Here is a 24,272-nt window from a genome sequence, read left to right on the forward strand (position 1 = left end):
TGCATCTCTGGAGCTCAGCCACAGTGATCTTTTGGTTCTTCTTTACCTCTCTCACCAAGGCTCTTCTCCCCCAATAGCTCAGTTTGGCCGGACGGCCAGCTCTAGGAAGGGTTCTGGTCATCCCAAATGTCTTCCATTTAAGGATTATGGAGGCCACTGTGCTCTTAGGAACCTTGAGTGCAGCAGAAATTTTTTTGTAACCTTGGCCAGATCTGTGCCTTGCCACAATTCTGTCTCTGAGCTCTTCAGGCAGTTCCTTTGTCCTCATGATTCTCATTTGCTCTGACATGCACTGTGAGCTGTAAGGTCTTATATAGACAGGTGTGTGGCTTTTCTAATCAAGTCCAATCAGTATAATCAAACACAGTTGGACTCAAATGAAGGTGTAGAACCATCTTAAGGATGATCAGAAGAAATGGACAGCACCTGAGTTAAATATATGAGTGTCACAGCAAAGGGTCTGAATACTTAGGACCATGTGATATTTTAGTTTTTCTTTTTTAATAAATCTGCAAAAATGTCAACAATTCTGTGTCTTTCTGTCAATATGGGTTGCTGTGTGTACATTAATGAGGAAAAAAATGAACTTAAATGATTTTAGCAAATGGCTGCAATATAACAAAGAGTGAAAAATTTAAGGGGTTCTGAATACTTTCCGTCCCCACTGTACATACATTTTCACATAATGTTCCAGATGTATTTATTTTTAAAGCATAATTCCAGGCATCTGCATGTTATACATAGTTACTTTGGTCCAGCCTGGACTAATGTAACTACTGTATGTATGTGTGATACCTAGTTGGTGGCAGTCTCCAGTGATCTCTACTGGCTTCTGGGTCCCGTGCTTCTGGGCTTGTCTGATGCCTTGTGAATACACGAGTTTAGCTGCTCAGCATGGGCGCCAGTGAGAGAATGTTTTCCATACACATACATATAAATGTATACAAAACGTTCTCAGATGTAGGTAAATAGTGTGACATCACCACCCTGCCTCTCCACCTCATCCAATCAGAGAAATCTTTGTAATCATTCAGAAACACAAAGCATTCTCTCAATGGCACCCGAGCCAAGCAGCCAACCTCCTATGTTCACAACGTAGAGCAACAGCTTGGCACAGGACCCATAAGAAGTAGAATTCACTGAAATAGCAGTGTTTACGTCAGTATTTTTTAGCTTCCAGCAGCATTAGCCAGGTATGTCAAATACATAGTTAAATTGGTCCAAGCTGACCAATATCTGTAAACCAATGAGTAAACAACTGTTTATATCTATGTAGATATGTTGCAGTGAGATCCTCTGGCCCAATACACTTTTTACAAGTATTTACTGGGTCTCATGCAAATTATCCTGGCTTAGGACACTGTGGCCGATATCCATGTGTGGGCTTGGCAGACCATTTATTCTTCACTTTCTGAGGCATTTCTGTTGTTTGGTGGAATGCTTACATTTGGGGTCAGTATTTTCAGCTGATTAAATTCCTGGCTGCATTGTAATATGCATGTTCGTCTGTTCATGCATAAATTGTATGATAATTATAATATGTACACTGATGTGTTTGTATATATTTTTGATGACTTATATTTTATCATCATAGATTTAAACTACAGCTTTGGAAGTTTCAAGCCTTTTCTTAGTCCCTGAAGAAAATCTACACTGTGTGTGTTTTTGAAACGCGTCGGACTCTCTGTCGGTTGACAGCTTGGGCTTCATTTTCAGCTGGCTGTATATTTCTCCCCTACTTTGTGTGTTTGTTTTTACTGCCTTGAAATTTTGTCATTTATGTCTTGTGTCTTATATACTAATATATTTGTAATATTTTTTATGATTATTGTTTGTGGTCCGTTTAAAAACCCAATTTACACTATGTATTTGGGGTGGGATCTACAAACAATTTAGTCAGATAGCTGGAGCAAACTCTTTTTTCCAAGCTGGACCACTGTAACTAGATATAACATGCCGATGTCTGGAATAAGTATATCGATAGCCAAAACCGTGGTTGACACAGGAAATCTGCATCACCTCTAGCAAAACTCAGTGCCAGAGGGTCACATTACAGGCCTTCCCAATGCCTTCTTCAGTGGGGACAGCGTCCAGAGCTGGTGGACAGTCTGTCCAGATAACTGCATTGAGGAGCACTCTTGGTTCAGCAGTATCGAAGAAATGCGTTAGCAGAAAAGGATCTTCAGAAAAATTAAAGTAAATGGTGTTTTCCCCAGAGAGGAAAGTACATCCTTTCTCCTAGGACAAAAACTGAGGCATATTGGGAGAAGGAAGGGTTATCTTGCCTCACACCTTATGTTTGCTAGTGTTTAATTCTTCTGTAAGCAGCAATATAACCCAACCGTCTCTGAATATCCTTTGTCAATTAATTAACAATTAGGAAATAAGCATTCCATGTATCCACTACTTCAATATTATGGGGTTGAGTTACTAAAACTGGAGAGTGCAAAATCTACATGCATGGTAGTCATTCAGCTTCTAACCTCAGCTTGTTCAATTAAACTTTGACATAAAACCTGGAAGCTGATTGGTTTCTATGCAGAGTTGCACCAAATGTTATACTCTCCAGTTTTTGTAAATCAACCCTGTTACTGCTTATTGCATTTAGAAGCCATAGAAATTTAGTTTTATACCCCTCATTTTGTATATTATATTAAGATTTTAACTGTATTGCAACCCCAAAAAAGTTGTTACACGGTCTGAAATCTATGTAAAACAAAATGCAATGATTTGCAAATCTCAAAAATCCATATTTTATTCACAATAGAAAATATAAAATACATCACATACTAAAACTTAGAAAATGTACCAAGAAAAAAATTAATCAAAAAAGTTAATTTTTTTTAAATTGATGGCAGCAACACATCTCAAAAGAGTTGAGACATATGCTGTTCTAAAACCTATAAATATATTATCATTGATGGTGTCTTTCCAGATGTGCAAGCTGCCCCTTCTATATGAAATAATGCGCCCCCATACCATCAAAGATGCAGGCTTTGGAACTGATTGAACTGAGCATTTTAAACAAGCCAAAAGGTCGCTCTCCTCTTTTGTCCAGAGGACGCGGCGCCCATTGATACCAAAGGAATGTCCAATTTTGATTAGTCTGACCACAGAGCAGCTGCCCCTTCTATATGCACTAATGCGCCCCCATACCATCAAAGATGCAGGCTTTGGAACTGATTGAACTGAGCATTTTTAACAAGCCAAAAGGTCCCTCTCTCCTTTGGTATCCATGGGCGCCGCCTCCTCTGGACCAAAGAGGAGAGGGACCTTTTGGCTTGTTAAAAACGCTCAGTTCAATCAGTTCCAAAGCCTGCATTTTTGATGGTATGGGGGCGCATTAGTGCATATAAAAGGGGCAGCTGTTGTGTGGTCAGACTAACCAAATTGGACATTCCTTTGGTATCCATGGGCACCGCCTCCTCTGGACCAAAGAGATGTCGAATTTTGATTAGTCTGACCACAGAACAGTTTTCCACTTTGCAACAGACCAATTTAAATGAGCTTTGGGCCAGAGAAGATGGCGGCATTTCTGAATCATGGGATTTTTTATGACAGCTTACCTGTAAAATCCTTTTCTTTCAATGTACATCACGGGACACAGGGACTCAGTAATTACTGATGGGTTATATAGGTATCACTAGGTGGTTGGACACTGGCACACCCTAACCAGGAAGTTCAACCCCATATATAATACCTCCCCTTACAGGGATACCTCAGTTTTGTAGCAAAGCAATATAAGTGTATTAGAAGAGGGGCGGGACCTCTGTGTCCCATGATGTACATCGAAAGAAAAGGATTTTACAGGTAAGCTGTCATAAAAAATCCTATTTTCTTTCTCATACATCACGGGACACAGAGCCTCAGTAATTACTGATGGGATGTCCCGGAGCAATACTATCTGAGGGGAGGGGAACCACAACCAAGTAGGGTGCAATCAGACCTGAGGACCCTGTACCGCTGCCTGCAGCACACTACGCCCAAAGGCAATATCCTCATGCCTTCTCACATCCACCTGATAAAATCTGGTGAATGTATGTACTGAAGACCAGGTTGCGACCTTGCAGATTTGAGCCATAGAGGCCCATGATGCACTGCCCAAGAAGCACCAATAGCCCTTGTGGAATGTGCCTTGATCTGAAACGGAGGAATCTTCTGTTTCAAACCGTAAGCCTGAATAATCAATTGTCGAATCCATTTAGAAATGGTAGCTTTTGACGCTGCCTGTCCTCTATTGGGACCTTCTGGCAGCACGAACAAAACATCCGTTTTGCGAATTTTAGCAGTTGCTTCCAGATTTTGACTGCTCTTACTACATCCAAAAAATGTAGTGACCTTTCTTCCGAAGAACAGGGATCTGGAAAAAAGGAAGGCAGAACAATGTCTTGGTTTAGATGAAAATCTGAAACCACCTTTGGTAAAAAACTAGGATGAGGACGCAGTACCACTCTATCCTTGTGTAAAATCAAATAAGGCTCTTTACAGGAAAGAGCTGCTAATTCTGATACTCTTCTAGCAGAAGAAATGGCTACCAGAAAAGTTAACTTCCTTGTCAACAAGACCAAAGGAATCTGACGTATTGGTTCAAAGGGCTGTTTCCGTAAAACAGACAGAACCAAGTTCAAGTCCCAGGGGTTTAGGGGCACCTTAAACGGAGGATTAAGATGCGTCACCCCCTGCGTAAAGTTTCGGACCAAAGAATGCGAAGCAAGTGGTCGTTGAAACAATACTAATAAGGCCAAGACCTGGCCTCTGATGGTACTCAAGGCCAGCTTTATCTCTAATCCCATTTGTAGAAAGTCAAGAATTCTACCTATTACATACTTTCTGGGATGCCAAACCCTGGATTCACACCAGGATACATAAGCTTTCCAGACTCTATGATAAATTTATCTGGAAGCTGGCTTCCTTGCATTGATCAAGGTAGATATCACTGGACCTTAAAGCCCACGATTCTTCAGAATGTGGGTTTCAATAGCCAAACCGTCAAATTTAGCGTTTTTAAGGCAGGATGGAACACTGGACCCTGATACAACAGGTCTGGGCGTATTGGTAGGGTCCACGGGGAACCCACGGTCATCCTTACTATTTCTGCATACCAAGTCCTCCTGGGCCAGGTGGGAGCTACCAGAAGTACCGACTTCCTTTCTTGCCTGATCCTGCGAAGAATTCGTGGCAGTAGCAGAATAGGTGGGAATGCATAAATCAGTGAGAACCGATGCCATGGAATCACCAACGCATCCGTCCCGTATGCAAGAGGATCCTTTGTCCTTGCTACAAATCTGTCTATCTTTCTGTTGAACCTGGATGCAAAGAGATCTACATCTGGAACCCCCGATCTTTGGCATATAGCCCAAAAAACATCGGGATGCAGAGACCATTTCCCTGGGTGTAACTGCTGACGACTTAAATAGTCCACCTGCCAGTTCTCTATCTCTGGAATGAAGACTGCCGATATGCATGGCACCTGCTTCTCTGCCCAGACAAAGATCTGGTTCACCGCTCTTTGAGCAGGTGCCTCCCTGATGATTGATATAAGCCACTGCTGTGGCATTGTCGGACTGGATCCTGACTGGGCAACCCTGTAGCCTTAGAGTCCAGGCTCTTAGGGCTAGAAATACCGCATGGATCTCCAGAATGTTGATGGGTAAGGTCCTCTCGGTTTGGGACCATACCCCCTGGACCACAGACTGTTCCAGAAATGCTCCCCAACCCGAAAAACTGGCATCCGTTGTTACCACCGTCCAGGAAACCGGTAGAAAGGATCTCCCCTTCTGTAGGTTTTCGGGTATTATTGAGGCTCTGACGCATCGCATGAGACAGGTGCATTGGGAAGTCTAATGCCTGAACCCTCTTGTTCCAGGTCGACAGGATACTGTGTTGTAGTGGTCTTGAATGAAACTGAGCATAGGGTACTGCTTCGAATACAGACACCATCTTTCCTAGCAGCCTCATACAAAGGCGGACAGAAGGACCCTTCTTGGTCCTGACTACCAGAATCAGCTCCCTTAAAGAAATGATCTTTGCCTGAGGTAGAAATACTTTCTCCTGGCTTGTATCTATAATCACACCCAAATACTCCAGTCTTCTTACTGGTTTTAGGAAAGATTTTTCTAGGTTGAGAATCCAACCTAGGTGTTCCAGATACTTGACTGTGGTCCTCAAGCTCTCGTTCAAAGAGGCTACCGACTGGTCTATCAAGAGCAGGTCTTCTAGGTATGATATGACAGTTATACATTGGGCCCTTAATCTGGCCAGAGGAGGAGCCAAGATTTTTGCAAACACTCGAGGTGCAGTGGCTATCCCGAAAGGCAGTATCAAAACCACAAAATCTCTGCGCTTAGGACAGAGAGAAGGAAAGGGAAAAAAGGGGGGGAAGGTAGGGATGATAGAAAAAAGGCGAAGGGAAAGGGAGAGGGGGGAAAGGGGAAACCCCCTATAGAGAGGAAAAGGAAAAAAAAGGGAAGAAGAAGAAAAAAGGAGAAATATTAAAGAAAAGAGATGAATGACTAAGGAAAAGGTGTGCTGCCTCCCCTAATTTAGACCCTCAAAGGGCTAACGGATGTATCAAAGTGTAGATGGGGGTTATGGCGCTCCCTTATGGGGGGTATATAAGTGAATACAGTGAATAACTAAAATAAATAAAGTGAATATTAAAATACCATACGCAAAAAGTAAATTAGTGCAACAAATCTCATTGCTCATACAATGATTAATACCATCAAAAAATTGAAAAAAATGAAAAAATAAAAACCTATAGTGGGTAAGTGTGAAGTATTAATCAGTTGCAAGTGCTAACCATTGAGTGCTATTTATTGCATGTGCAACTCTGTCATTAGTCCAACGTGCTCCAAAAGCTGATGACAAATGCAAGCCAGTAGGAGAAAATGATAATGGATAAAAGAAAAAATAAGGTAAAAAATTCAAAAAGTCTAATCAAAAGTGGTATATTCAAAAATATATATAGGGATATCAGAACAAAGTTCCAGCTGCATTGATGACTGTGGTGCCCACAAAGAAGGATATCCGTGACTTCTGTGCTCCCCCTTTTGGCTCCCCACTCACCGGCTCCCAATACCCCTGCAGGGGTGACAGACAATATAAGATTCCAATGCCGTCCTCTTGGATGGTATCCCGTGGTTGCTGAAATGTGGTTATCCTCTGTCCCAGGGTTCCCAGGTCAATCATCCATAACACCTTCCACCACCACGTCCAAGAAGGGGAATCGCCAGAGAAAAAATCCTCATAGGAAAAGATATCACTTCATAGTGTAGTATATATTAAAAAGGCTTTATTAAAATAAACTAATCCCCATGTGGGAACAAGAATAAAAAAACGCAAACACTACACCATGGGTGAAGCCGATACCAGGAAGAGCTTTCCCGCAGCGAGCCTGGAACGCAGCTGGACCGCACGGACCGTAAAAAGGTTGGAATAGAAGCCCAATCCTTGATCCTTCGTGGGAACCATTATAATGACCTCTTGCGACAAAAGCCGCTCTAACGCTAGAAGGAGCGACTGCTTTTTCTCCGGATCCCTGGGGACATATGATCTGAGGAAACGAGGAGAGGGAAATTCTTGGAACTCCAGTTTGTAACCTAAGGTTACCGTGGAGATTACCCATCTGTCCTGGAAGTCCTCCTGCCAGAGCTTTGAGAACTGTAGCAGTCTTCCCCCCACTCGAGCCTTTAAAGAGGCCTTAGTGTCTTGTCTAGTAGACTTCTTCCCCCAGGACTTCTTTTGTCCCTGGGGTTGACTCTTGTTTCTTGACCCAGACGGAGGAGGGCGTCGCGACTGCCTGGAGGCTGATGCTGCTGGCTCTGGGGACAGAGTCCGTTTGAAAGAGGGACGCTTACTATTTCTCTTAACAGGTAAAAGAGTGCTTTTCCCACTAGAGATCCTTTGGATATAGTTATCCAAGTCTTCTCCAAACAGCCTTGCACCACGAAATGGGAACGCAGCCAGGAGCTTCTTACATGGTGCTTCAGCTGACCAATTCTTTAAACATAAGATTCTACGCATATGCACCAACCCAAGTGAAAGACGAGAGGTCTGCATGATAGAATCTCTGATGGCGTCAACAGCAAAACATAAGACCGCTGGAAGGTTAGCCAACCCCTGGACCTGCTGTTCAGGTAAAACTTTGATGACCTGCTTAACATGGTCTCTTAAGTATTGACAGACTCCAATCACTGCTATTGCAGGTTGGGCCACTGAGCCTGCTAAGGCGAAAACATCTTTCAACAGGGATTCCATCTTTTTATCCACAGGATCCCTGAGCATCTGAGCATTGTCTACAGGACAAGTCAGACTCTTATTTACGGAGGAAATGGCGGCATCAACGGCCGGTATCCCCCACATCTTAATAAACTTTTCTTCCATAGGATAAAGTGCTGAAAACTTTTTCGGTGGAAAAAAACGTTTATCTGGGTGATCCCACTCAGAATATAGGAGCTTTTCAAGTAAATTATGAACAGGAAAAGCATGTGCTGTTTGAGGAGGCTTCAGTGACCCCAACGAAGAAGGTTCTTTAACTGATTCAGATACGGGCAACTTAAATGTGGAGCGGACCAATCCAGCAAGGATCTGCACTAAGACTTTCTCATCCTGAGAAGCTGCAGAGGGCCCTTCTCCACCTGATTCCTCTAAAGGGGAATCATCCGTCCCATCCCGATCCTCTGAAAGGGATTCTTCTCCCCTATCCCAGAGCTCCTCAGTCTGAGGGTCCTGGGTAGCAGAGGAAGGCCTAGTGCGTTTTCTTCCACTGAGTGAAGATGTGATCACGGCCATTAATCTTTCCTCTAACCCATTAATGGTTGAGGAAAAAACCTCCTGCGTAATATATACAGGGGCTGAAGTGCCAGAAGCAGGTGTAGCCCCTGACCCCAACGGCTCTCCCTGGCTAGCCGTCCCTGGCCCCTCAGGGGGGGAAGATGCTGCAGACAGGTGGCCCTCAGAACCCGAAGGAGATCCCCTAGAGCCTCTGGTTCTTGGGGTATTTGAACCTCTTCTACCCATAGTGCAAGGTGGAGGTATCACAAAAATTAACACTGACTGCTGAGCGATGTAGTCTTAGCCACAGCCTTGCTACCAATGCCCAGTCCTAGTGTTTCCTTAGTAAATGCTGCCTAGGGGAATGCCTGTGTTCCACTTTACATGCAACCTGTCAGTTCTGTGTCCCTCCAAAAGCTGTGTGCACCTGTAAAGTGTGCCTCTTATAGCCATGCAGCCGGCAGCGTGGGCATCTGAGCACGCTGAGGCCGTGCTGATGCTCTGCCCCCCCCCCACTCTACCGCCCCCCCTCGTTTTTTCAAAAAACGTGCGCTTCCCGCGCGAGCCGCCCCTCCTGTTCTGACAAGCATGGAGGAAAAAGACCGGGGGTAGAGGGGGAAGGAGAGAGGCCGGCAGTGATGGGGCCTGCATGTGCAATGATGGCGGTGACAGTGCGGTATACTACCGCCTCACAGACCACCTGTGGCCCCCCCTATTCTTGGGGGGAATCACCCGGAGGAGAACCCTCCATCCCATCCTACCTGGAGCTCGGCTGGAGGAGCTGTGCAGCGTGAAACACTGAGACAGACATCAGCATGAGAAGGTATGTGCTCTTGGTAGCCCCCGGTGGCGACAATAGGCATAGCATGCATTTACTTCAAAGGAGAAACCCACTAGAACTAAAAAATTCTGTGGAATCTCCCTTACCTTATCCAGCCACAGGGTTCTGTATAGAGACCCAATCTTCACCTCTCACGGTGGGTTCCGTTTAGAAAAAACCTTCAGAGACTGGGGCCCCCTACGGATAGGGGGATCCACAGTTCTGGGCCTGTAAAGCATCCGGCCAGAAATAAGAAATAGGTCCAGCTCTCTAAAAAGAGGAAGCATTACAGGTAAAACCTTGTTTCTTCGGACACTAGGCCCGGGTACCATCCAATTCGGCCTAAAAAGGACACTTTGAAATGGATCCGGTTCGCCTGGCTTGCCCCGGTATAGGATATAGGATATTCCCTTTGGAGCTCAGCACAGGACATCTTTACACGTCCAACACCTAAGACACTGGCGTAAAAACTGAGGTATCCCTGTAAGGGGAGGGATTATATAGGGGTTTGAACTTCCTGGTTAGGGTGTGCCAGTGTTCAATCACCTAGTGATACCTATATAACTGATCAGTAATTACTGAGGCTCTGTGTCCCGTGATGTATGAGAAAGAAATGGCTTTTTCTTTGCATGCTGGAGCTTTACCTTGCATTTTTGGGTGGCACAATGAACTGTGTTCACATACATTGATTTTTGGAATTATTCAGAAACCCCTGCAATGATGTCCATCACAGAGTCATGCCTTTAATGCAGTGCCTTCTAAGGGCCCAAACATCACAGGCATCCAATATTGTGTTTCTGCCTTGTCCCTTGCACACAGAGATTTGTCCAGATTCTCTAAATTTTTTGATAATAACAAACAATGTAAATTATTATATATTTAAAGTCTTTGCAATTTTACTTTGAGGAACATTATTCTGAAACCTTTTCGACAATTTTTAGATGCGGCTTTTCACAGATTGGTGAACCGCTGCCCATCTTTACTTCTGAAACATTCTGTCTCTCTCTTTTTATACCCTATCATGTTACTAACCCATTGCCAATTGCATAATGTTCTTCCAGCTTTTCCTAGTTAGAACCACTTACTTTGCCAGCTTTTTGTTGCCCTGTCCCAACTTTTTTGAGACATGTTGTTGCCATCAATTTCAAAATTACCTTATTTTTTTATGTAGGAAAAAGAGAAAAACCCCTAGGGGTGGGACTTTAAAGGGAGCGCACGGCTGGGACTTTAAAGGCACTACCAAAGAAGCAAATTGTATAGATAAAAAATTGTTGGTTTTATTCAAGGATAAATTTGAACATGGATACTGAACATGGTCATGAAAACTGAAAGATCAAGGTATACAACAGGTGTAGATACAATATCCTATACCCGTTTCGTTTCAGAGCTGATTGTCACCTCCTTCATCAGGGGTTTAACAGGATGTATATAGTCTATAAAATTCAAATACAGACAGACAGTCAAACAGTAAATTGATGCATCTACCCAATGACGTATAAGTGTGGGAAGAATATATATATTTAACAACTCACATCTAATTCAGTTGTCTATACATGAAGGTTTCATGTTAACTTTAAAAACACAGTCAAATGAGGTCTCCGGCAAATCTGCCCGCATGCAGCTGCTTTCAAATAGAGGTTTATGATGAAGGTGCCCCAGTATGTGAAAAAAGCACAAAAATAAAACAACAAAGGGACTATGCCCTACCCCAGAAGGGAAAGGGTGTTAAGAAGCCCCTGGAGAAAAAAACAGGGACACTGAGGCCTAGAAGGGGAGTCCTAGGGAAAAAGCAGATAAACAAATGAATCTATACATATATACAGAGAGTATATGGATGGCCATGCAAGCATCTAGCTATATGCTGACAAAAAACATACCTACCTATAGAGTCTCATACAGACCACGATATCAGGGCCTAGGGTGGCAGAGATTCAGAGTTTGCTGAAAAGGAACCCAAAAATTTGAGGTAAATACCATTGCTGTTTAAAAATAGTCAGAGCAACCCATATATTGTGTGGATATAATGCTCAAAAATGGCATACGCCCCTTACAGAGGGGACCAAGATTGCTGGGTAGCAGTGGGGAAAAGGATAACCCCTCAAAAAAATAAAATCCTGAGATGTAATTGTGTATGCCCCAATACAGAGAAAAGGGACATAAAAAAGCAAACAATACCATAACTTCAAATAAAATAAGTATCAAAAGGATAAGGAACTGACATGCTATGTGTCAGTTAAGGGAAAATACCCTCCCCTGAATCAAACATCCCAAGAAGTATCCACACAAAGATATGGGCTGGTTAAAAAAATGTACCTACTGGTGTTAAATTAGGGATCCTGAATGAAAATCTCCGGCTCATCTCCCAGATGGCCTGATTGCCACTGGAGAAGAGCCCCCCTTAAAGTTTTCACTCTTTGTTATATTGCAGCCATTTGCTAAAATCATTTAAGTTCATTTTTGTTCCTCGTTAATGTACACACAGCACCCCATATTGACAGAAAAACACAGAATTGTTGACATTTTTGCAGATTTATTAAAAAAGAAAAACTGAAATATCACATGGTCCTAAGTATTCAGACCCTTTGCTCAGTATTTAGTAGAAGCACCCTTTTGATCTGATACAGCCATGAGTCTTTTTGGAAAAGATGCAACAAGTTTTTCACACCTGGATTTGGGGATCCTCTGTCATTCCTCCTTGCAGATCCTCTCCAGTTCTGTCAGGTTGGATGGTAAACGTTGGTGGACAGCCATTTTTAGGTCTCTCCAGAGATGCTCAATTGGGTTTAAGTCAGGGCTCTGGCTGGGCCATTCAAGAACAGTCACGGAGTTGTGAAGCCACTCCTTCGTTATTTTAGCTGTGTGCTTAGGGTCATTGTCTTGTTGGAAGGTAAACCTTCAGCCCAGTCTGAGGTCCTGAGCACTCTGGAGAAGGTTTTCATCCAGGATATCCCTGTACTTGGCCGCATTCATCTTTCCCTCGATTGCAACCAGTCGTCCTGTCCCTGCAGCTGAAAAACACCCCCACAGCATGATGCTGCCACCACCATGCTTCACTGTTGGGACTGTATTGGACAGGTGATGAGCACTGCCTGGTTTTCTCCAGACATACCGCTTAGAATTAAGGCCAAAAAGTTCTTTCTTGGTCTCATCAGACCAAAGAATCTTATTTCTCACCATCTTGAAGTCCTTCGGATGTTTTTTAGCAAACTCCATGCAGGCTTTCATGTGTCTTGCACTGAGGAGAGGCTTCCGTCTGCCATAAAGCCCCGACTGGTGGAGGGCTGCAGTGATGGTTGACTTTCTACAACTTTCTCCAATCTCCTGATTGCATCTCTGGAGCTCAGCCACAGTCATCTTAGGGTTCTTCTTTACCTCTCTCACCAAGGCTCTTCTCCTCGATAGCCCAGTTTGGCCGGACGGCCAGCTCTAGGAAGGGTTCTGGTCATCCCAAACGTCTTCCATTTAAGGATTATGGAGGCCACTGTGCAGGCAGTTCCTTTGTCCTCATGATTCTCATTTTCTCTGACATGCACTGTGAGGTGCAAGGTCTTATATAGACAGGTGTGTGGCTTTCCTAATCAAGTCCAGTCAATATAATCAAACACAGCTGGGCTCAAATGAAGGTGTAGAACCATCTCAAGGATGATCAGAAGAAATGGACAGCACCTGAGTTAAATATATGAGTGTCACAGCAAAGGGTCTGAATACTTAGGACCATGTGATATTTCAGTTTTTCTTTTTTAACAAATCTGCAAAAATGTCAACAATTCTGTGTTTTTCTGTCAATATGGGGTGCTGTGTGTACATTAATGAGGAAAAAAAATGAACTTAAATGATTTTAGCAAATGGCTGCAATATAACAAAGAGTGAAAAATTTAAGGGGGTCTGAATACTTTCCGTCCCCACTGTATGCTTGCTCATTTCCGCCGTGCCACCCACCTGATTAGTGACAGCTGTGTGCAGCTAGGAAGAGCCCCGGACTCTTTATAGGCCCCCTGAGTCGTCCTCACGTTACAAGTCCACACCGCGCGTGCTCCACATGATGTCATGCACCGCGCAACGGAGTGACGCCACACGTGAGTGTCTCACTGGCATGGAAGTATCTCCAGGAGGCCGATAACCGGTCACCATGGAGACACAGGGAGAGTGGCAGATGAAACATGTTACAACACAGCCACTACCTAAAACCACCCCAAAAAGGGGCGTCCTAGCCGTGCCGGGCATACGGAGCTGTTTTCATAAAAATAGTATGTTGGGGAAAAAAAGGGGAGGGGATAAAGAACGGAACAAAGTAAGAAATTAATATTTCACGCAGAACTGCCAAAGCAGTCGTGAGAGCGTGGGTAACTTAAAAAGCAACACTTGTATAGGTATGTATAACAGTAGCCAAAGCACATCGCGGCCAGAGAGACAGACACTCCATGTGGCAGTGTGTACATCAGGATACACAGCATAGAATCCAAAACAAAACAAGTAATAATGGGGCAAAAAATACATGGTTGTATGAAAAAAGACACAAAAGAAAAAAGAGAAGAAGAGAATGGAAGAGAAGGCCACAGAAGGAAGGCAATAGAAGGGGAATCAATTGTAATTCCCCAATAAAATTTAGTTTTTATTTTATTTATTTTTGTGCTTTTTTCACATACTGGGGCACCTTCATCATAAACCTCTATTTGAAAGCAGATACACTGCGGGCAGATTTGCCGGAGACGTCATGTGACAGTGTTTTTAAAGTTAACATGGAACCTTCATGTATATACAACTGAATTAGATGTGAGTTGTTAAATATATATATATATTCTTCCCACACTTATATGTTATTGGGTAGATGCACCAATTTACTGTTTGACTGTCTGTCTGTATTTGAATTTTATAGACTATATACATCCAGTTAAACCCCTGATGAAGAAGGTGACAATCAGCTCTGAAACGAAACGGGTATAGGATATTGTATCTATACCTGTTGTATACCTTGATCTTTCAGTTTTCATGACCATGTTCAGTATCCATGCTCGAATGTATCCTTGAATAAAACAAACAATTTTTTATCTATACAATTTGCTTCTTTGGTAGTCCCAACCTTGCGCTCCCTTTAAAGTCCCACCCCTAGGGGTTTTTCTCTTTTTCCTACATAAAAAAATTCTTCTTTGGTAGTGCCTTTAAAGTCCCATCCCTAGGGTTTTTTTCTTTTTCCTGCTTTATATGGGTTGTGGCACACTAGGAACTATGTATCATCAGAACCCCTCTCATTTATATTTTTATGTAGATTTTACACAGCATTTTTTTGGAATTGGGATTATACATAGTAACCCTGTGTCAGTTCATGTGGAAGAATATAGCAGAGAACCGAGCCAACACCAATTTAAAATATAGGATAGTCAGACTGATGCCACTGATCTGCACAAACTCAGCCGAAATTGACCATATTTTGATAAAACCTTCAGATATAGTAGAAAAGTATAAGAGGATTAACTGAAATACCTTCATAAAATCCATCCTCATCCATATCTCCATATACATAGAGGTATTTTCCTGCCACCAGGGGAAGTTCTGCCTCTGGGTTTTCATTTGGTCCATCAAAGGGATTATAACTATTACAAAAGGACAACAAAGTGAGAGAAAGCAGGAGATATGAACAATAAGAGAAAGTAAAAGTTGTTTCCTCTTAGCATCCAGCATTATGACTAACCACAACTATGAGTAAAATTTAAGTTCCTTGTCAATTAATGTAGCCAAAATTATTTCCAGCAATTAAAACATTTTGCAAAGAACATTTTTACAGAAGTGTGGGTTGTGAATTATTTTACCAATGTCAAAAAAGAGAGTTACCAACTGGGTTGTTAATAGTAATTTTGTAAATTGCATTTTTAAATTAAAGTCTTGTAGTATAATGTGTGAAATCAAAACTTAAATTGGACATTAAATTAAAATACTGCAATTAGTAATGTTAAATAAATAATGATTAATCAAAGAAATAAATAGAACATTTAAAATGACAAGAGAGTTGTGACTATAGGATACTATTTTCAGCTACTTTGCAAGCAACATTCAGAGTAACTTTGTGTTTATATTTCTTCAGTAGTAATTAGTAGTAGTGTTATTATATCCCAATAGTTGGGTGACAATATCAGGATGCACATGCAGATTGCACTTTGGGCAAAATTTGCATATACAGTATCTGGAGCTGAAACTAAATTACATGAAAAGACTTCTCTGTATGAAGTGTGTCCTTGATCCCTTTATGATCTTGGTGTCCAGCAGGACCAAATGGTACGTTATTCTGCACTTCCGGGTCTGGGATGAGAACCTCCGGCGACCCGCTCCCACTGTGATTGGACACGCGATGTCCGCTGGGACCCACCAATCGTTCGAGGCACAGGAAGAATGGCGATCTGCCAATGTGAACAAGGCAGATCGCCATTCTGTTGCAAGGGAAGCGATCTTGTGTTTCTGCTAAGCAGAAACATGTATATCTGCCTTCCCACAGTACAAGCACCCCCTAGGAACACATTTAACCCTTTGATCGCCCCTGATGTTAACCCCTTCCCTGCCAGTGTCATTAGTACAGTGACAGTGCATATTTTTAAGCACTGATCACTGTATTAGTGTCACTGGTCCCCAAAAAGTGTCAGTTCGGTGTTCAATTTGTCCACCGCAATATTGCAGTCCTGCTATAAGTCGCTGATCGCCTCCATTACTAGTAAAAAATAAAAAATAAAAAAAATAGTTTTGTGCAAACCAATCAATATACGCTTATTGGAATTTTTTTTTTTTTTTACCAAAAACATGTAGCAGAATACAAATTGGACTAAATTGATGAAGAAATTAGATTTTTTAAATTTTTTATTGGGTATGTTTTATAGCAGAAAGTAAAAAATATTTTTTTTTTTTCGAAATTGTCGGTCTTTTTTTTTTATAGCTCAAAAAATAAAAACTGCAGATGTGATCAATTATCACCAAAAGAAACCTCTATTTGTGGGAAAAAAGGACCTGAATTTTATTTGTGTACAGCGTTGCATGACCACGCAATTGTCAGTTAAAGTAACGCAGCGCTATATTGCAAAAAATGGCTTGGTCATGAAGGGGGGTAAACCTTCTGGAGCTGAAGTGGTTAAAGTGGACCTGTTTTTCCCTGTATAAGCAAAGCACAGGCTCGCTTTACTTTTGAAGCTATATATGGGATCTAGGCTGCTAACACATAAAATGGAAAATTCCCAATATCCAGCTCTATATTCAAATATAAAAATGATAATGTATATAATAAACATGCTGTATAACTAGATTTACATAGCATATGCACATTACAGTGCATACCTGTCAGGAGGTAGTAAATTGTTCATTACCTGTAACGTGCAATACAAAGGTGTACTTTCCCAGAGTATCTTTGCTTTGAGGTATTCGTATTCTGTTCATTATCCATCTGGAGGAAACAGAGCACTACTTTATTATCTAGGCTTCTAAATGCGTAAGTAAAGCCAAAATGTTTTTGTTTGTTTTTCTTTATAGAGTAGGGTAGAGTGAAAACCTCTGTCAGGTTATTTTTACTGTCTGTGTCCTGTTGGGGAGATTTACGTTTGTTTCCCTGTTTCCTGTCGATCAGATGCCACAGGAAGTGAGAAGAAATCTCTGCAAATTGAGATGGATGCCCCTCTTGGACAGGTGCCCCCCTTGGAAGATTTACCTTCACCTCTTGTTTTGGTGACAACTCTAAATTTTTCTTGTTTTCTGTTCAGGGGGCAATAATTATAGATACCTAGAGAAGGTGAATCTAATGCCGCGTACACACGATTGGACTTTACGGCATACTTGGTCCGGCGTACCAGATTTCGTCGGACAATTCGATCGTGTGCGGGCTCCAGCGGACTTTGTTTTATCAAAAGTTTGACGGACTTAGATTTGAAACATGTTTCAAATCTATCCGACGGACTCGAGTCCGGTCGAAAAGTCCGCTCGTCTGTATGCTAGTCCGACGGACAAAAACCGACGCGAGGGCAGCTATTGGCTACTGGCTATGAACTTTCTTGTTTTAGTCCGGTCGTACGTCATCATGTACGAATCTGTCGGACTTTGGTTGATCGTGTGTAGGCAAGTCCGTTCATTCGGAAAGTCCGTCGTAAAGTCCGTCGAAAAGTTCGCCGGTCAAAGTATGCCGTAAAGTCTGCTCGTGTGTACGCGGCATTACTAGTCGTGGCACAGACAACAAAAAGGTAACAGGGGTTATAATCCATCCACATTCTATTCAAAAGTTTGGACTATACATATCTCTTTTAAAATGAACTAGTGACCTTAGTACTTTTTTGGTCATTGACCCAAAACAAGCATGTATATCAGGAAATTTAAAGTGAAGTCAGATCTTCTCATCTGCATACTTGTTTTGGCTTAATCATGCAAAATTTTGAAGCAAGAGATCAGCATGACAGCCAAAAATGTAAATTGCAATTTGTAAATTGAAAAGCAATAATAGCCTACATGTTTCAATTTGAAAAGATTCCTATACATGGAACATACCATTTCTGACAATAGACAATTATTTGATTTGTAAAGTAGATATAAATCACATGCCTAAAGTTAAGGTAATACGTCTGCCTTTCCATGTCAGGAGACTGCTCTGCTACCAAAACATAAAATCAAGAAGCACTGTATGCAAAGGGTTAAACACAGTATATAGCCATAGCAGACTGTGCACCTTTTATGGTGCCCAGAGCTGTCTAGTTACACAATGATTTATGTAGGTAGCAATAGCATTTTGCATGTATATATAGTTTTGGAACCTGCATAGGCTTGCAAAGAAAGCAACTGGTATTCACTAAAAGAATTGCCATAAACATGGTGATTAAAGAGTCAGGGAGCCATTAACAGTTTTGTTGTGGGGCCCCATTTCACATAGTTACAACCCTGAGTGTGTGATTCTTGCATTGTGCATAACATAGGCTTTAAGATCTGCACAATAATGATTGGATTTTTCTTGTGCCTCAGCAGAGCAGCGAACATTACAAATGGCAAGTAAAAGCACTGAGAAACGTTAACTACAATGATTGTTTAAAATGGTCTTGTATGCTTTGGTTTTTAAAGTGGAAGAAAAACAAGGTATTCTTAAAAATGTTGCCTACCCCCACTCCCCCTACCTATCCTATGTAACCTGTATATAAAAAAAAAAAAAAATGTGTATGTGGATTTTTAATTCATTTGGGTATGTTCATGTGATTCTGTAGTTCCAGCTAAGAGAGTGCTCGTCAATGTCCAGGAATTCCCAGAGCCATGATGTCACCCATAGGCTGCCATGGCCCAGCCGTTGACGGTGCTCCCTTCTCTCACCTGCTGTAGCCGCCCACTGACTCAGAGGAGCTGGAGCTACAGGATACGTGACCAGATCAGAGCGGAACAAAAATAGGTAAGCACACATATTCTTTTTATATAGACTAGGTAACATACTGTAGGTAGTAGGAGGGGAGGAAAAGGTAGACCTTGGCTTTTCTTCCACTTCCACTGTCAATCCAGCACTGTACCCAAGAGCACCAGCTTGAAAGTGAGCCCACATGGGTGCCCCCATAGCAGGCGGCATTGCACAGGTAAGTATGACATGTTTATCAAAAACCAAAAAAAATCCTTTAGAATCACTTTAACTATCAGTAAATAAGCTTTAATCCCTTTAAAGCCTGAAGGTTAAACAAATCCTAATGCCTGGATAAAAGTTTGCAACTTTTGCATGTATTAGTAAAACTGTACATATCATTGCAACTATTTAGCCTATCCAAGTACATTTTTTTGTAAATGTTTCTTTAGTTATTCTATATGTATTCATACATAAAAAAAACACAAATACAATCCTAATACCACATAAACAATATATAATACTATATTATTATTATAAATTTTATATATATATATATATATATATATATATATATATATATATAAAACCAATGCATTAAAAAAAAAACACAAAAGCAGTTACAAAAAAAAAGGAAAAAACTCTCAACACCTGCATTGCGTGGTTATTGTTATCACCAGTTGTAAGCTTAACACTAATAATTATCAAACATAAACCAACTATAACTTTAAATAAACACAAGTTTTAATGTGTCAGAGGATGCAAACATGATCCATGGCGCCCATCGAGCATAACATTTTTTAAATTCATTGTTACATCAATATCTCTATTCCTCTGCCTCTCTAATTTCTTGTACTTTTACTATCCACATACTTTTTATGTTTATATGTTTCCAGACATCCATAACAGACCTACCCCATTCCTTCCTGAAAGCAGAAAGAGGTTTCAGATCAGAGCCTTCTAAAAATTTTAAGCACCTAAATTTCTGTTTTACTTTCACATGTGTTAAAAAATGCTAGCTTTTCCCTGGATACAAACCAGGGGAAGCCTCCTATTGGTAAAAACAGGGATGGGAAGGGTACTAATCTTCCTTTTTTATTTAGTTGGTTCCATATCTCTAATTTTGCTTGTGTCAGGGGTGAAATTAGGCCTCTATGCTCCTTGTGAACCCAAGGGGCATGGGCCAGGTTCCGGTCTGCCATTATCTTTTCTAGAGGAACCCATAGTTTATCTTGAATGTGCAGGTTCCAATTTACAATCCATATCAGTGCATTCGCCTGATAGTACAGAGATCTGAAAAACCCAGGCCCCCTTTCTCTTTAGTCATATTTAATAGTTTGTATGACAACCTAGGGTATTTTCCTCCCCAAACAAACTTTATAAATTCCCATATTACACGATAGACATAGGACCTGGACACTTATAAAGAATAAAAATCTAGGGAGAGTCACAATCTTCAGATTATTTATCCTACCCAACCAAGTACAGTGTAACTTATTTGTAAAAGTGATGGAAAATTATGAATAAATCATGTATCCTAGTAGCCAGTCAACTTAATTTCCATATATGTAATGGGGTTTTTTTGCAATTTAAAAGGGAAGGACGCCTCCATGGACTCCCATTCTAATTTTGTCATGGGGAGAATCACAGACGTACCAATATTTTATTCTTTCTGGATTTTGGGTTTTAGGAGTCATGCAAGTTTTAGTACAAAAAACAAAAACATTTGCAAAAGTGGCAAGCTTGATGTTTGGCCCTCATTTTCATCCTCAATGCTTCCATCATTAAAATAAACAGCAAAGGGGATATAGGGCATCTCTGATGTGTCCTGTTCATGATAGAAAAACCTGATGAAATAGTATTATTTACTTCCACTTGAGCTGTAGGTGCAGTATAGAGTGCAGAGGTCCAGGTATAAATTAGGTTTTTGATAAATGGTTTTTAAGCATTTTTCCAATTAAATGAGCTAAAAGGATGGCAATAGCTATACATAAATGTTGGGTGTCCAATGTGTGCTTTACCTTTAAGGAGGGGTGGGCTCCCTTGAGGCTTACATGCTCTCAATCTATCCATTTCTATCCATGCTGAGGGCAAGCGTCCCGGTATGGTTCAGGAGGGGGGCGCTCGCTCGCCCCCCCTCCCTTTTCTGGCCTGCCAGGCTGCTTGCTCGGATAAGGGTCTGGTATGGATTTTGGGGGGGGACCCCACGCCAATTTTTTTAAATTTTGGCGTAGAGTTCCCCTTAAAATCTATACCAGACCCAAAGTGCCTGGTATGGATTTTTTTGGGGGGGTTCATGCCATTTTTTTCCTTGATTCTGTCATAGGGTTCCCCTTAACCACTTCAATGCACTGTATTATATAGTCTGCGCTGACTGCACTGTATATATATATATATATATATATATATATATATATATTAAACTGCCTGCACACCACTAACTAGCCTGCCTAATCTAGCTCAAGTTCTCTCAATCTCCTCCACATATGACACTACATACGGGCGCCGTGTAAGCAGCCTTATATAGTGTGAGGTGTGGATTTAGCCCCCTGAGCCATGATTGGACAATCATGGCTCTCACAGCAGATCGCGTTGTGATTGGCCAAAGCATGCAGGTCAGGTGCATGCTTTGGCCAATCAGCAGCCGTCAATACATTGTGATCTCACAGTGCATTATGCGGCGCTCTGCGGCACTTGAACTTCCGTGCATGCCCCTCATGTTCGGTCTGTCTGCAAACAAACGAACACTCTGTGTTCGAGTTGAACTTACGTTCGATTCGAACATTGGGACCATCCCTACTTCTGACGGTTGTGGAGATTCCACATATGTGTCCATTATTTGTTGTTTGTACCCCATGGTAGGGCCAAAAAAAATAGTGCAGTTTGCTTTTTTACCCTACCTAAACACACTGACACTAAATAAAAAATATTTTTTTTAAATCTAATCTAAAAACTCACTGACCATGACATTTGACACAGATACCATATTGAAGTGTTACTAAACCCACAATAGTAAAATCAGCCTGTATATGCAGTAAATCATGGTTGTTATACTCACTGTGGAACTTAAGGGGTTAATCCTCTGCATTGTGTAAAAAGGGTTGTTTTATCCTGTATGCATAGATCCTCCCCTCCTGCACTGTCTATCTGGGGAAGGCCAGCTAACACAGGCAGAGTAGTCGACCTGCACATGCTCACTTTTGTCTTTTATGTTGTAGAGAATATTTCCTTGTTGAGCTGAACTAGCCAGGTCACATGATATTGACATCACACATGTGGGCGTGTATACAGGCAGCAGTGAAAATCTCCTCCTACCTGAACTCTCAGCACTGGAGAAACTGTGCAGTTTATCACCGACCATGGTATACAGATCAGCCAAAGAGGTATATAGCATCAATATTTTAATGTAAAAAGAAGGTTTATAAGCTGTGGGCACTGTGGGGGTGTGGGGGGGGGGCAGATGAACTATTTTCATATTACTGGGTGTAGTAACACTTTAAGCCCTTATCTTTATTTTCTTATTGATTTATTTTTACACAGAAACTTTTTTTTGCCTTACATTCTTCTACTCTGACTAAGAGAAAAAAAGATACATTGAAGGGAATTGAGCAAAACTGGAGAGACACGAATCTGGAGCAGCTGTATATGCCAACTAATCAGCCGCTATATTCAGCATGCTCAGTTAAGCTTTGAAAATGTTGAGTTGGTCAGATATTGATAACAGTGGTCTGGTTGACTTTTGTGTGCTTTTGTGGATATATATATATAGTTTGTCTTGTGAGAGGATTTGTTGATTTTGTGATTGGTGCCTAAAAAGTCCATGTCCTTTCCATATGTACATATTCTAGTTAATTAGGATGTGGCACCCTTTACTATCATTCATGCACCCACAGTACCATCCTATGAAGATGTAATTGTTATTCAATAGACCTCCTCAGTCTGCTGCTACTCTTTCACTGTCCAATCAGCAGGCTGTGGAAAAGAGAAAGACCACTGTGATCTTTCTACAGTCTATAATGGTAAAAAGCTGTGTCTTCCACTGGGCTGTGCTCTCTGATAGGGCTGTGTAAATTTCATAACTGGATGATCTGAAATACAAATATTTGGCAGGTAAACAGGTCCCACCTATGCAACTATTTTATGTATGTAGTTGGAATTAAAGTGTCACTAATTGCACATTATAAAAAACTATCACTAAATGCTGTATTACATGCTGTTCCTAAAAAAAAAAAAAAAAAAAAAAAAGATAGAAGCTGAATAGTAGCCATGCACAATTAAGCAAAATTCTTGCTACTCTAATTTTGATCAGTATACTTTTCTCCAGTAAGAAGGAGAAAGAGTACGGCGGTGGGTTCGACTGAGTGATCATTGTCATAGCCTATCACAGGCTATCACAGTGACCATGTGAGTATGTGACCAGAGCTGTTGATGACAGTTCAGTCTCTGTGATGGATGCGCGCATCCAGCACAAATGCTGATGCATGTATATGCAGCACCTCAGAAGAAGGTCCATCTCTATGATGCTGCATGTTTGTGTTATGTTGGCATCAACAGATTAAAAAAAGGGCTCACTGTTTTTACTCTAGTTCCTCTATCTCCTAGCTAACTCCCCAATCTACATTCAAAAACACCACTTTCAATCTATAGTCTCACCTCTCATTTTCGTGGCACCTGGCTATCCCTGGAGACTCAACAGTTACCGACCTCCAGGGGGGCCTGGCACACCCTAATTTATGCTTATATTACTTTGGTGCCCAACTGGTATACCTTCATTGGTAGCTTTTTCCGCAGATGGAAAATGTAGCTGCTGAGGCTGCAGTTACAGTATATCCTCCTAAAGCTTTGGGTAATCTTATCTATAGATGCACGATTAACACTACACAGGGGGCTGTAACTCTAAAAACCTCACTACAGATCTATAATCATTGTCTGAATATCCTTAATGAAACCAACCACACACACTCTCCCAATCAGCCTCTGTGGTTTAACCCTCATTTACCTCACTTTGCTGATCTGTCAGATTGCTTACATTGGGCAGGATATGGCCTAAAGTATCTCCACTAGCTTTTTGAGCATGGAGTGTTTAACCACTTGCCGACCGGCTCACGCCGATATACGTTGGCAAAGTGGCACGGGTGCGCAAAATTCCGTATGGGTACGTTGGCCCTTTAAGAGCCGCCAGAAGGCGTGCGCGCCACCGGAGGCACGCATACGCGCCCGCTGCACGGCGGGGGACTCAATACGCGTGGCCGGCGGGCACGATTGCCGCCGGCCATGTGCAATCGTGTGCACGAGCGCCAACACAGGGATTTGCGTGTGTAAACACAAATCCCTGTGCTGTCAGGG

General features: G+C 41.7%; 1 protein-coding gene across 23 annotated transcripts in view; it reads right to left on the reverse strand.

The window, feature by feature from the left end:
- Nucleotides 1-24,272, reverse strand: part of RIMBP2 (RIMS binding protein 2) — an 883,237-nt gene that overhangs the window by 180,565 nt on the left and 678,400 nt on the right. For all 23 annotated transcript variants that reach the window (XM_073628097.1, XM_073628121.1, XM_073628271.1 and 20 more), the window contains 2 exons: nucleotides 16,939-17,015; nucleotides 15,077-15,186 (listed from right to left, as the gene is read on the reverse strand). In XM_073628097.1, coding sequence (XP_073484198.1) covers nucleotides 15,077-15,186; nucleotides 16,939-17,015 — 187 coding nt within the window. The remainder of the gene's footprint in view (nucleotides 1-15,076; nucleotides 15,187-16,938; nucleotides 17,016-24,272) is intronic.

This window comes from Aquarana catesbeiana, linkage group LG01 (genome assembly GCF_042186555.1).
Source record: "Aquarana catesbeiana isolate 2022-GZ linkage group LG01, ASM4218655v1, whole genome shotgun sequence".
Lineage (NCBI taxonomy): Eukaryota > Metazoa > Chordata > Amphibia > Anura > Ranidae > Aquarana > Aquarana catesbeiana.